The 12,729-nt window shown below is 41.5% G+C and overlaps 1 protein-coding gene across 3 annotated transcripts in view; it reads left to right on the top strand.

Moving 5' to 3' along the window:
* Nucleotides 1–12,729, top strand: part of LOC147019441 (thyrotropin receptor-like) — a 100,751-nt gene that overhangs the window by 27,583 nt on the left and 60,439 nt on the right. For 2 of the 3 annotated variants that reach the window (XM_085893951.1, XM_085893950.1), the window contains exon 2: nt 10,093–10,164. In XM_085893951.1, coding sequence (XP_085750077.1) covers nt 10,093–10,164 — 72 coding nt within the window. Of the gene's footprint in view, nt 1–9,485; nt 9,973–10,092; nt 10,165–12,729 lie in introns of those variants that run through there. The other variant, XM_085893952.1, reaches the window with a different exon arrangement.

Here is a 12,729-nt window from a genome sequence, read left to right as displayed (position 1 = left end):
CCTCTCTCTTCCCTTGTTTGTGTTCAACTGTTTCTGACGTCCAACTGTCAGGACGTTGCATTTTTGACCCCTCTAAGCCATGCTGTCAGTCCCACAACTAATGATGAGAAATATTTATTTCCAACTCATGACAATCACGATGACAAATATTCCTGAGAATTTTTCTAATATAAAAACCAGCAGATAACCCAATTCCACTGGGCTGCTGTCAGAGAATTCATTCCCAATGGAGTGTGAAATATTTAGGGAGTTTGCTAGGAATGACCTTTGATAGCATAATAACAGGAACCAATGGAAATTCCATGTAATGTAAAATGTGACCTCAATTCCGAAACCCCCTCCCCCCCCCACACTCCCATCTCCAAGTCTTCAAACTCCCTCCCCACTTCAAGTACTCAAACCCCCTCTCCTAGCTCTGTCCCTCCCCCACTCCAACTCTCTTTCCTCTCCTCCCCCCCTCCCTTTTTCTTCAAGTTCTCAACTTCCTCCTCCAAACCCTAAGTCTGCAACCCTCCTCCCAACCTCAACCTCCCTTTCCCAACTCCGTTCCTTCTCTGCCCCCACACCCCCACTCCAACTGTGTCCTTCACTTCCCCCTTCTCCTTCAAGTCCTCTCCTCCCCCACCCCAAACCCTAAATCTGCAACCGCAAGTCTCAAACCCCCTTTCCCAATTATGTTCCTTCTCTGCACCCCTCCCCTCCTCAACCTCACTCCAACTCTCTGTCCTCCACTCCCCCTTTATTCTTCAAGTCCTCCACCCACTCCCAACCCTTGGTTTGCAACTCACCCTCTCTTCTTTCAACCCCCTCCCCCCCCCCCGTTCCCAACTCCAAGTCCGCATAATAGTCACTAACTGTTAAGACTGTAAAGGTTTATCGGTGAAGTAAATTGACGAAAAGGTAATTATACATCGGACAGAATTGACTGAATAGTTTGTGCTTATATTATTTACGACCTCAAATTGTTTAACATGTGACAATGCAACATATAATTGACCTTGGCTGAAGACATGAGTGATGGGTTTGGGTTGTTTTATTCAAAACTTCAAATATTAACATTTTTATACTTTGTTGTATCAAAATGCATTGCCCCTAGAACTATTTTCTTTCCTCTACATGGGTTGTAATCAAAACATACCTCCCTTTCATGATAGAGGACGCGTTGTTCAGTCTTCAAATGTACATAAACCCCAAAGTCCTCTGGAGTGCACGAAAACGTACAATAGCCAACAGACTGCGGCCTCGATCACTCCCAAAAATCATATCATATCCATAATATGGGATGCTATGCACGTCGCATTGCTTTACCGTGGAAAGTGAGTGTCGAAAATACAGAGCTCAGTGGGTTCTCATTTTGGGATGTTTTCCAGCCATATGTCAGTTATGGCATCCACATGGCAGCATATCAAATAATATTTCATTGATTGAAGTCTCGAATACCAATCAAAGTTCGAGCTTAAGTTATTTATTAAACACGTAACTCAAAGCCTGGCATTGGCTTAACGGTTAGGGTGGTGGCTTGGGATCCGAGGGTCCTGAGTTTGAGCCCCATTGTCTGCTGAATTAACACCAGGGAGTTGACTCAGCCTGTCGTCCTTCTGAGGTCGGTGAAATGAGTATTAGTGTACCGGTAATTGGGGCACTGCATCAGCAGCACTGCCATGCCCCTAACCAATAATGCGACCATCAGCTAAAAGGCTGTACACAAAGGGATCAAAAGCATGATTTTTCAATTATTACAATCTCACAGATAAACATCGGCCTTGTCCGGATAATGAGATAATGAAATGATGTGATGAAATTTTTAAAATGCATCCAAAATGCATGGGGACCATACTCTGTGCAGAGCGTTGGTGATGCCTAAGCAGTCTCCTTGGCAATTGGACACAATCCTGAACGGGTCGCCACTCCGACGCAGTATACCAGCAAGCTGGCACTCATTTTGCTGACCTCGGAAGGATGACAGGTAGATTCAACCCCACCTGGTATTAATTGAACAGCCAAGTGGGATTTGAGCTCAGGATCCCGAGGATCCCTAGCCCACCACTCTCCAGCCATCAAGATATGCGGTATACATCATCACAAAGGAAATTTAGTCAGGAATACTGAGAGGTATAAACATTTATTAATGAATGCCTATTTCTAAAAATGAAAAATTTGTACTTTTCCAAGTTCACTTGCAAATACCAACTTCTGATTTTTTTTAACCTCATTCATGTCTTCACCACTCCTGTGTGCTTGTCATCGCAGTTACAGCAGCACGTCATGTTCTCATATCATCAAAGCATTTTTAAGCAAATCGCAATCAAAAGCATTAAAGACCACAGAACTTTTTCTCTGCATTTCTCGTTTTTGACAGAGGAGTGCCAAAGACGTTGATAAACAAACTAAAAAAAAAACCCCCCAAACCTGTTCATTTATATCTTAATTGTCTCTCACTTGTTTTTTGTTCACAGTACAGGTCATGCATGATTCCTGCAGAAACGGCTCTCATTTCCCCTTAATTAGCACATGGATTGGGTCGCAGCCTTCGCTCCCATCAGGCGCTCACTTGATTCGATGGTACGAGCGTGGCTCACGGACCCGATGTTCAGGATTTCATTCGCCGGAAAGGTCTTTAAAAGTTCGTTTGAAATCGAATTGGTTGCTGCAACATGATGGGCCTTTGACAGAAAAACCGAAGTAAAGGCCCTTATACGTTCCAAGAAACAAGAGGAGACTAATGTCTGCTGCATGTAGCATTGAACTTGAAAGGACATTGATTAGAGACTTCAGGATTGTCTTCTTTTTCGACTTGTAAACAGACGCTCTCACTCTCGCTCTCTTCTTATTGGCATTCCCATATAATGCTTTGGGTCATCATGTTCTGATCCCACTTTGAAAAACCACATTGGGTGTTTATTTTTGTACATTGTTGAAAAATGTTCTCTTAATTTTGAAACACAACATTGCTTACCCTGGTGTCCTTGTTCAACGTATGATGCGCAGAAGCTCCACAAGAAAGGAGCTTTAGATAATTTGGAGAAAAGAGACTTTGCGTGCAACTATTTGTTACATGTGAGTAATTGTGAATTATTTAAATAATTCTGAACGTTTTTCTGTATATTTCAAACATTCCGATTTGCGTCTTTGTTAACTTTTCATTTCCATTGTGATATATTTTTTTAATTAACTCCACCACCGAAGGTGAAGCAGGTTATGTTTCCACCCCCTTTCTGTCTGTCTGTCTCTGTACAGGATATCTCAAAAAAGTTGTGGACAGATTCGGATGAATCTTGGTGGACAGGTTCGGTGTGTGACGAGGAAGAATTGATTCGATTTTTGTGAAGGTCCGAATCCAGATCCGGATACGAGAATTATTTAATCTTTCGTGATTCTTTACCATTGAGAGAAAGGGCCAAAAACTGTAGTACCAGTCAAAAGTTTGGACACACCTCCTCATTTAAGGGTTTTTCTCTATTTTTACTATTTTCTACATTGTAGAATAATAGTGAAGACATTAAAACTAGGAAATAAAACAAATGGAATTATGTCGTAACCAAAAGTGTTAAACAAATCAAAATATATTTTATATTTTAGATTCTTCAAAGTAGCCACCCTTTGCCTTGATGACAGCTTTGCACACTCGGCATTCTCTCAACCAGCTTCATGAGGTCGTCACCTGGAATGTTTTTCCATTAACAGGTGTGCCTTGTTAAAAGTTAATTTGTGGAATTTCTTTCCTTCTTAATGTGTTTGAGCCAATCAGTTGTGTTGTGACAAGGTGCAGTTGGTATACAGTAAATACCCATATTTGGTTAACATTATTTTGTCTGTGCTGTAGTAGTCCATATTATGGCAAGAACAACTCAACTATGCAAAGAGAAATGACAGTCCATCATCACTTTAAGACATGAAGGTCAGTCAATCCAGAAAATTTCAAGAACTATGAAAGTTTCTTCAAGTGCAGTCGCAAAAACCATCACACGCTATGATGAAACTGGCTCTCATGAGGACCGCCACAGGAAAGGAAGACCCAGAGTTACCACCACTGCATAGGATAAGTTTATCAGAGTTACCAGCCTCAGGAATCACCAATTAACTGCACCTCAGATTACAGCCCAGTAAATGATTCACAGAGTTCAAGTAACAGACACATCTCAACATCAACTGTTCAGAGGAGACTGCGTGAATCAGGCCTTCATGGTCGAATTGCTGCAAAGAAACCACTACTGAAGAAGACCATGAAGAAGAAGAGACTTTCTTGGGCCAAGAAACATGAGCAATGGACATTAGACCGGTGGAAATCTGTCCTTTGGTCTGATGAGTCCAAATTTGAGATTTTTGTTTCCAACCGCCGTGTCTTTTGTGAGATGCAGAGAAGGTGAACGGATGATCTCTGCAAGTGTGGTTCCCCCCGGGAAGCATGGAGGAGGAGTTGTGATGGTGTGGGGGTGCTTTGCTGGTGACACTGTCAGCAATTTATTTGGAATTCAAGGCACACAACCAGCATGGCATCCACAGCATTCTGCAGCGATGTGCCATCCCATCTAGTTTGCACTTAGTGGGACCATCATTTGTTTTTCAACAGGACAGTGACTCAAAACACACCTCCAGACTGCGCTTAAGCTATTTGACCAAGAAGGAGAGTGATGGATTGCTGCATCAGATGACCTGGTCTCCACAATCGCCCGACCTTAACCCAGTTGAAATGGTTTGGGATGAGTTGGACCGCAGAGTGAAGGAAAGGCAGCCAACAAGTGCTCAGCATATCTGGGAACTCCTTCAAGACTGTTGGAAAAGCATTCCATGTGACTACCTTATGAAGCTGCTTGAGAGAATGCCAAGAGTGTGCAAAGCTGTCATCAAGGCTAAGGGTGGCTACTTTGAAGAATCGAAAATATAAAATTTATTTTGATTTGTTTCACACTTTTTTGGTTATTACATAATTCCATGTGTGTTATTTCATAGTTTTGATGTCTTCACTATTATTCTGCAAAGTAGAAAATAGTAGAAATGAAAAAAAACCCTTGAATGAGTTGGTGTGTCCAAACTTTTGGCTGATACTGTATATGTAGCATGATATTTCAAAAATGTATTGGGCCCGAGATGGTCTCATGGATCAGGCATTACGTGGCGGAGGTACGTGCTTCACCGAGTGCCCTTCTAGTTCTCTCTCGAATGTCTTTCTTTCCATGTAAGTTACCTGCGTCTCCAGGAGCAATGATGTTGACAACATTGAACATTTTGCGGAGTATAATCAAAGGATAAAGGTGATATGAACTTGTGGTATAATTACACAAACTTTGCACAATAAGTGGGACAACAAAGCAAGAAGGCTTACAACATGAGAGGCCGATCTCCATTGTAAATCCTGAATCTCTGCACACAGTGCTGTTTGCGCGTAGCAGACTTGTATCCTACCAAATGCTAAGTGTTGTAAGTATTTTAATATTGCTTCATGCATCGTTTAAAAGCCTCGTTTAAAGCTTTTAAATGCTCATTTCCATGCACCACTCAACAGAGTTGGAAACCCGGCTGTCCCTGAAACTGTTTCCGTATTAATTGAGCAAACCTGCATGTGCTAGCAATTCGAGCTGGGCCTGATTTCGTTTGTAATGCAGAAGTTGCTGCCCAGACAGAAGCCACACTCGAAGACAACAAGTGATGTAACTTGATGTCATGGATTGGAGCCTCCAAGGAGAGCAAACCATTTGCTATCTGGAGTCCAGGCAGGAATCTGTCATTTGTTCATCAGGATGCCAGCGACAACTCATCTACTCTTGGAGAAGGGACACAGTGAAGGATGACACCATGGCATCTTTAATATCCAACAACTAATCCCGGCAGATGGAAAGCCAGTTTAACATCCTTCCGAGGGACGGCACACACATTGATGGATCACCCTGCCTGCCAAACAACAGGATGGCACTTTATAGCTGGGCCAAGATTCGAACCAAGGCTACACATCTCAGAGGCGAGTGTGCAAACCTCTCATCTCGGCTATCCTGCCAGCCCATGTGTAGTCTGATTGGGAGTCATCTGTCGAGTGAAGGGATGAAGACCATACACTAGACCAAAGGTCCTCAAAAGGCAGACCGTGATCCACATTCAGACCGCAGGCATCATCGGCAGACATCATTGTGTCCATTCACAAAGGTCGAGAATTATGTACAATTGGAATGTACCTTTTGAGCTTTCAGACCCCTTCGACCTTTGAACACCTTTAAGACCACCACGACCCCAAAATACCTCCAATTGTTAGTATTATAAGGGTTCCAAGTTGAGAAACCTATTGTTTATGTTCACATGAGCAAAAACGCCCAAGGCTGTGAAGACCAATGAAAATATTGTCCAACGGACCAACAGGACACCGAGTGCATAAAATTTGTTGGTGTGAGGAGCAAAGAGGGGGAGATTGTTCATGTGATATCCATCTCACCCTTTTTAAATGCTGAATACTGAATAATATACAACAACACACGAAGAGGACAATCAAAATGGAAATGGAAAATGCAAAGCCCATCCACATTCAAAATGTATGACCTTTTATATTCAGGCGTCGTCTTCTTCTTGTCTTTTTTTCACGGGCACAGGCACGCACGCCGACACCGAGCTGGAGCTCCTTTTATATGCAGTTTAAGTATTTTATGAAAACAAATTGAACATACAAATCGACCCCTCCCCCCACAATGTCATTCAGTTTTTATAACTTTATTGTGTGCTGTGGTTCGCAATGCCACGCGGATCGCAAAACAAGCCAATGTATGAATGCACTTAGAGTGGTGATAAAGCAGCAAACAGTGTGTTTACTTGACTTGTTATCCCATGTACTAGACACAAATGTTGATCTGAATTGTCATACCATGGAATATGGTAGTAGCACTCAGTACGGTGGTATTGTGGAGTATTACCATATTCCATATTATCCAAAACAAAATACATAAAACATGAAGCATTTTATTACTTACAAAAAATTGCAGAAACAAGAAAATAATGTTGTTGTTTTTTAAATGTAAAAACAGAGGGATGAAGTCTCAAAAAAATCAACCAAACAAGGTCAGAAAGACGCCACATTACAATGCCACAATACGACACCATAATGTTCTTATTAACATCATGACATCTTTTGACGTTGCTCCAGCACAATCCCACAACAAAAATTAAATGTCAAAATATGTCATGATGGTAATCTAGAAGAGGATTGTGGCATCGTATTGTGGCGTCATTCCTTCTCTGTTTGGTTGTTTTTTGAGATTTGATCAGCGCGTGCTGTGCAGTATCTATTGTGTTTCTTCCACGGGAGGCTGCGCGGGTGCGGGCGTGGGTGCTTGGAGGCTGTGTGTTTCTAACAGCTTGTTATTCATATTGTGTGTGTTTGCTTGCTTGCTTGATTTGTATCATGGATAAAAGGAAAGGGTTGAAATGGAGATCAGGATTGAATGGAAGACATATAATTTTATCAAGCTATTGGAATCATGCAACACACTTCGTCCCGTTAACCCACTAGACATGAGGGGAAGATCTAACTGCACAGAGACGAACGAAATAATTGCCTGGGGATCACTATGTTGGATGCCATTGCTTTGGAGGCATAACCGCAACTATATATATATATATATTGGTTGCGCAACAACCCTCATTGGTTGCGAGGCACACCCATCACGCTGGGCAGAGTCGACCTCACCCCGTCGCCCCGAACACGTGCATAATGGCGATGATGGAGCGAAGGGGAGATTTAATGTAAAAAAAAACCTGACTATAAAGAAACCCACAGCGCACATATGAAATTAGCCCATTAGACAGGACGGAACCCTGACTATAAACACATACTTATCAAAATTAACTGAACTGCGGGGACTGCTGTCTGTTTGTGTGCAAATGGCTTCCAGATCGTAACAATATATGTAAATATATATATATATATATATATATATATATATATATATATATATTTATATATATATATATATATATGTATGTATGTATTTCCTTCTTGATCCATCCTGTTCAACCCATTCCTCCCTACCCCATTGTTTGTCCAATTCTCCTGCAATTTTGTCCTTCTGATTGTTGTTAGAATGGCCGAATGGTCTCTTTCTGTTGTGAAGTTCCTTGGAAGCGAAGTCATCCATTATATATTGTGAACCGTGGTGCCTGTCCGTGCGTTCGTTTGTCTCCCGTTTACGGCAGCCGCTTCCCGCGCAGCATTGAAAAGCTCAACATTCACTTTTGAAATGATGGAAGAACAGACATGAATAATGTTGATGTCAAATTTTATTTCACAACCAGGATATTTTGCACTCTTGTCAGACAAATCCAACCTCCGCCACCCGATATTGCACCACCATTTTGCGTTGGGCGGTATAAGTAACACAGAGCTTTGGCTCTGTGTGAAACCAAGAGTACAACACAATTAACCTTTACAAAGTCCTGGAAAAAATTTAAAATGATAGATTAACCTAAACTTTTCCCGTTTTTGGGGATGGGTACTTATTCTAGCTTTTCCCGTTATTTGGGATGGGTACTTATTCTAGCTTTTCCCTTTACTGGGGATGGGTACTTATTTGTGATTTTTCCCGTTATTGGGGATGGGTACTTATTCATGCTTTTCCCGTTATTGGGGATGGGTACTTATTCTAGCTTTTCCCTTTACTGGGGATGGGTACTTATTCTAGCTTTTCCCGTTATTGGGGATGGGTACTTATTCTAGCTTTTCCCTTTACTGGGGATGGGTACTTATTCATGCTTTTCCCGTTATTGGGGATGGGTACTTATTCTAGCTTTTCCCTTTACTGGGGATGGGTACTTATTCTAGCTTTTCCCGTTATTGGGGATGGGTACTTATTCGTGCTTTTCCCGTTATTCGGGATGGGTACTTATTCTAGCTTTTCCCGTTATTGGGGATGGGTACTTTTTCTAGCTCTTCCCATTATTGGGGACGGGTACTTATTCGTGCTTTTCCTATAACTGGGGACGGGTACTTTTTCGTGCTTTTCTCGGGAAATTTGGGAGAGATGTTTTTGATGTACATGCACACTTTAAAGTTTTATGAAATGTACATTTCCTCCTTCATACACTCAACATCACCTGTGAGTTTATGTACTTTTTAAAACTGAACAAGGTACATTTTCATAACAATGAAAAGAGTCATGATTAATATTTGTAGTCTTTAACTAAAAAAAAAAAAAGTCCTTTTGTCAGTGTTTTGTATGTACTGTATGCTGTTGAGATGTCCAGGAGTGTTCACTTATCAAGCAGCTAGCTAGCGCTTGCCAAGCCAGCTGTTCCTTATCAACTGTTGATAATGGAGTGCTTTCTTGAGTGCTTTAGCCACTTGGCGAGCGCTCTACAAGAAACTTGGTAACTGAACACACCCCAGATTCATTACATGGCGACGAGGGTAAACATCGATACCATCACTTCTTTCAGCCATAATCGATGAATTCGTCCCTCAGGGGGTGGGGTGAGAGGAGGGAGGGTAAGGGGTGAGGTAGGAGGAGGGACCCGACGTTGCCCGTTAATGCCGGGTACCTCTGATAGTATATTTATAAAAGCTTCCAGTTGGTTTAAACTTTCCCTGTACATCATTCACAAGCCCCAGATATGATCTTGCCATCGGTGTTAAGAATCACCCAAACGAGATGTGGTGTCTCCCTCAGGGAAGTCCTTTGTCGAAAAGTCAGTAGCCATTGCTCTGTTGGTAATGACGTCCAGCATCGTCTTTCCCTTTGCCTTCTATTTCGAGATATCAAGTTGTTCGTTGTCAGGTGGCCATCAAGATGGTGGCCACCATGAGAAAGTGTCTGCTCTTGTCTGTAGGATGTGAACAGATGACCATTCGTCTCAAATTGTGCTGCATTCAGAAAGCTTTTGTGAACAGACAATTAAAATGGTTTCCTGGGAGATTTAAGATTGCACGTGTCAATATTTTAATGAAATCTTCATCATCGCAAGTGATGCTTCTGCGACGACTTTGATGAAAAGGTTCAGGTAAATTTTTTTTACAACCTCAACTAACCTTTACCCATCACATCATGCACTGGTCTTGTTTTTATTGATGCTGCCATCGAGTTTTTTTTTGGGTTGAAGAATGTAATTCTGTCTTTGTAGGATCATGATGGAAACCAAGCTCATCACCATACCTTCTTTCGCCTTCAGGGAGATGAAGAATATCACTCGGGTGTAAGTACACATTTTGATCGCAACACCATTGATCACGTTTTGTTTGTGTACGGAGTCGAGGCTCGTGGAGGAGCTAGAATACAGAAAGGACCAAGATGTAGGAGAACAAAAAGAAAAACATAGGGGGCAGGGGGAGGGAAGACACCAACAGTAGAGTAGATCGAAGGACAACATAGAATGAGACTTGGCGGGATAAGATGTGGGGAAGAATGACAGCAAGGGGAGGACACGGGGCGGGGGGAGGGGGAGTGTTGAGCAAAATGGAGACGGCCACAAACTCTTGATCCCAGAAGAGGAAATGAAAACTGGAAACCCAGAAAGGGGTGGGCTTGGGAAGGGTTTCATGGGGGTAGAAAAGATCATGGTTGTGGATGGGAGATGAACCAAGATGGTGGTTGTTGTGTTTGTAATATATCAGATCCGGACCACAGGCGTACAATAAACACGCTTTACTCAATCACCGCCATACTCGCTCTCTTCATCGTCATCGTCATCTTCTTCCGCTCCCGAAACTGTAACTCGATGATCGAACGCCCTCATGCGTCCAAAGTGGGATTACCATTTGCATCATAAATATACGAACAGGACACAGCATTTCCCTTTTTTTTCTTGAAGATATTTAAGAACAACAGAATTGAACTTTGAAATGATAAAGAAATCAAACACGAGAACAGAATCAAACATTAATTATCCCATGACTTGGTACCTTCACACACTAACTCTATTAATGCATGGAATCGATTTATCAGCCTGTCCGCTGCTTCGTGGACAACGGGCTTTTTGCAATCGTGTGTGTGTGTGTGTGTGTGTGTGTGTGTGTGTGTGTGTGTGTGTGTGTGTGTGTGTGTGTGTGTGTGTGTGTGTGTGTGTGTGTGTGTGTGTGTGTGTGTGTGTGTGTGTGTGTGTGTGTGTGTCCGTCCAAGCCATAACATTTTTACCATTTGAGCTTTCGTCGAGTAAAGCGAGACACTCGCACCGTTTTTATGTCTCCACTGACGAAGTTGCCGGAGACATTGTTTTCAGGTTGTCCGTCCGTCCATGCTAATTTTCTCTTTTCTTTGCAACCGCTTATCCGGTTGACCCAAAATTTTCAGCATAGGTGCGACTGCTCGTGTGGAATGTTTTAGTGACAATTATGACGTCATAGGTCACGTGGGGTGGCAGCCCTTGTTGGAAAAATGGGAAAACTTTGGACCTCTGGAGCTCCTAAACCACACTATGGGAAAAAAATTTGAAACCAGGCACCTTGCAACTACTCTGCATGGGGAATAAGACTGATTTGACTATAATTGAAGTGGTATCCCGGTGAAAATTCGACATGTAGAACGTATCAGTATGAAATCCTATCAGTATGAAAATTTCAATGGTTCATCTTGGGAAAGATGTCAACACAAAAAAAATTATTATGATGCCATTCGTCATGTGATTTGGCAGCCATATATATATATATATATATATATATATATATATATATATATATATATATATGTATATATTTATATATTTATATTTTTTTAAGGAAAAAATCTTCTTCTCCAGAACTGCTTTACAGATTGAAGTGAAACTGCATTTACAGATTAGCCATGCTGAATAAAGCTTATTAACTATGACGACATAGGTAACATGGTCTGGCAGCCGTCTTTGATTTACCCTAAAACCCTCAAAAATATTCTTCTCCAGAACAGCTGGCCAGATTGAAGGGGAAACTTCACAGACATGTTCAGCATAAGTTGGGGATATTGAAGTGATAAAGAATAATTGATGTCAGGTGGTTCGGTGGCCATATTGGATTGAAGAAAAATATTAAATAATGTTTTCTCTGGAACCGCTATCCGATCGAAGATAAATTTAACAAGTATAATTTAATAACATAGCTGCATTCAGTTTGGAAATGATGATGTCATAGGTCATGTGGTGTGGCAGCCATATTGGATAGAAAAATGAACCTTATCTGATCAAAATGAAACTTGACACACGTAATCCTCGACCCAATCTTGGGCAGAGTCCAAATTTTCAATGCCATAGGTCATGTGGTTTGGCAGCCATGTTGGTTTGAAAACCGAAAATTAAAAAACCTTTTTCTCCAAAACCACTTAACAGATCAATATGAAACATGTTGCCTGAAAATGGAGCAATGGCAGTGGATCACAACTGCAAAGACTTGCATCAATCGCTACATCAGTTTCCGAAATATAATTTTTTTAATTTTTTTTTCCCCTTGAAACCAATGTGGCTGCCCCACCACGTGACTGATGATGTCATTTTGAAATCAAATGTATGCAGAAAGAGCAGTGGATCATACCTGCAAAGTATAGTATTGATAGGTTAAATGGTTTCAGAGAAATAATTGTTTAATTCTTTCCTTAAAACCAACGTGGCTGCCACATCATGTGACTGATGAGGTCATTGTTAAATAAAATATTTGCAGCAACAGTAGTGGATCATGACTGCAAAGCCTCACATCAAAAGGCTAAGCGATTTCAGAGGAATATTTATTTTTTTTATATGATCGACTCGGCATGGGAAATATTTATTGAAAATTTCAACGTCATCGGTCACATGGTC

Source organism: Eptatretus burgeri, chromosome 9, assembly GCF_056783735.1.
Source record: "Eptatretus burgeri isolate ZD-2024b chromosome 9, Ebu_testis_v1, whole genome shotgun sequence".
In the NCBI taxonomy this organism is placed as follows: domain Eukaryota; kingdom Metazoa; phylum Chordata; class Myxini; order Myxiniformes; family Myxinidae; genus Eptatretus; species Eptatretus burgeri.
This window is presented reverse-complemented; position numbering and strand designations above follow the sequence as displayed.